A 1,446-nucleotide genomic window follows, 5' to 3' on the forward strand; every position below is an offset into this window, starting at 1 on the left:
GTGTGTACATTGAATATATATATATATATATATATATATATGGTGACAGCAATGGTCACAGACAGTTTCAGATGCATGATGTGGTCATGTGCTCCTGCAGGTAGATACTGGAGGCACGAAGGCGAGCCTAATTGAGTGACTCAGGTAGTCAGGTTTATCACAGTTTCAGATGCATGATGTGGTCATGTGCTCCTGCAGGTAGATACTGGAGGCACGAAGGCGAGCCTAATTGAGTGACTAGTACAGGTAGTCAAAGCGTGTATGATCTTGACCAAACCAACGACCCTGAAAAAAGTGCTCGTGAAGTGAATCCCTGTGCTGGCATTAGGAATCAATAAACCGAGGAAAAGGAAAGGTGGGATGAAGTGGTTTCATGAAACAGCCATTAACCTAAGTTGTCATGGCTAATCCCGAGATCAATCAACAAGCAACAAAGCAACGACGAGAAAACCGAGTGTGCATCACTTAAGGTATTTTTACTAACTGTCCTTCCTGCAATAACATAGATTCATTTCCAGTGCATTAGTGAAATCAATCCCATTCTTTTTACCATATTAACGTCGCCACGACCGCAGACTTAAAAGTTCACACCCCTTCTCAACACGTACCTATTTGTTCAGTGGCAAGAAAGTGCCCTCCCGGATAGGAAGGCAGCTGCAGCACTAACAACTGCACCATCGCATTCTGAAAATATAGAAATATGGTGGACGACAACGACAAGGTAATCGGCACAGCAAATAAAACAGAAATAAATTCTATAGCCAAGGAGTATTTCATAGCTAATTCATATCAACTTCCACTTGATAGATATTCAGCTCACCATATTGGAAGGATCTAAAGCAGTTCTATCTCTGAATGGACAACCACCAATAGGTGTGTGTACCGGACATTCACTCTGACCGTCTGTCGTGACTTGCGATGGAGCGGAAAGCTGCGACGTCAAAGATCCCATTAGGAAGTTTGGTGGACGGCACAGTGCAGCTGGAAATATAATATAGTACTTCAGAAACCACTGTGGCATATGGAAACGAGGTGAAAGGCGGAAGTAACAGCAGAAAAACGCAAATCATTTGTCGCGGGATAATATAACGAGACGTTCCAAAGGAGAGCGCGAGATGGTTCAGTGGTCAAGAAGCTAACTTACTAATAAGAGGGTCTACGTTTCGAACTCAACCTCTGCATCCCGACTTCTCTTGTCTAGGCTTGGGTAACCTAGCAGGATCTCGACCCTCATGTTTCCATCCAATAAAGAGCACATGTTGCCAATGAAAATTCATATCATTTACCCTCTAGTGTGCATAGAGAGTGAATAAAAATAAATCGTTCAGCTGTAACACTCTTCCGGTACCTAGCTGCCATGCCGCCCGAAGGAAGCACGAGGGCGGGGATACTGCCAGGTAGGGTAGTCGAGAAGTAGAGGTCGGGTTCGAACCACGGACCTTCTGA

At 44.3% G+C, this 1,446-nt stretch overlaps 1 protein-coding gene across 1 annotated transcript in view; it reads right to left on the minus strand.

The window, feature by feature from the left end:
- Window positions 1-984, minus strand: part of T265_09929 (hypothetical protein) — a gene marked incomplete at both ends in the record, with an annotated part of 22,287 nt that extends 21,303 nt beyond the window's left edge. The window contains one exon of the mRNA XM_009176150.1: window positions 821-984. Within this exon, the coding sequence (XP_009174414.1) occupies window positions 821-952 (132 nt within the window). The remainder of the gene's footprint in view (window positions 1-820) is intronic.
- Window positions 985-1,446: the final 462 nt, after the last annotated feature.

The sequence above is a fragment of the Opisthorchis viverrini genome (assembly GCF_000715545.1).
Source record: "Opisthorchis viverrini unplaced genomic scaffold opera_v5_322, whole genome shotgun sequence".
Taxonomy (NCBI): domain Eukaryota; kingdom Metazoa; phylum Platyhelminthes; class Trematoda; order Opisthorchiida; family Opisthorchiidae; genus Opisthorchis; species Opisthorchis viverrini.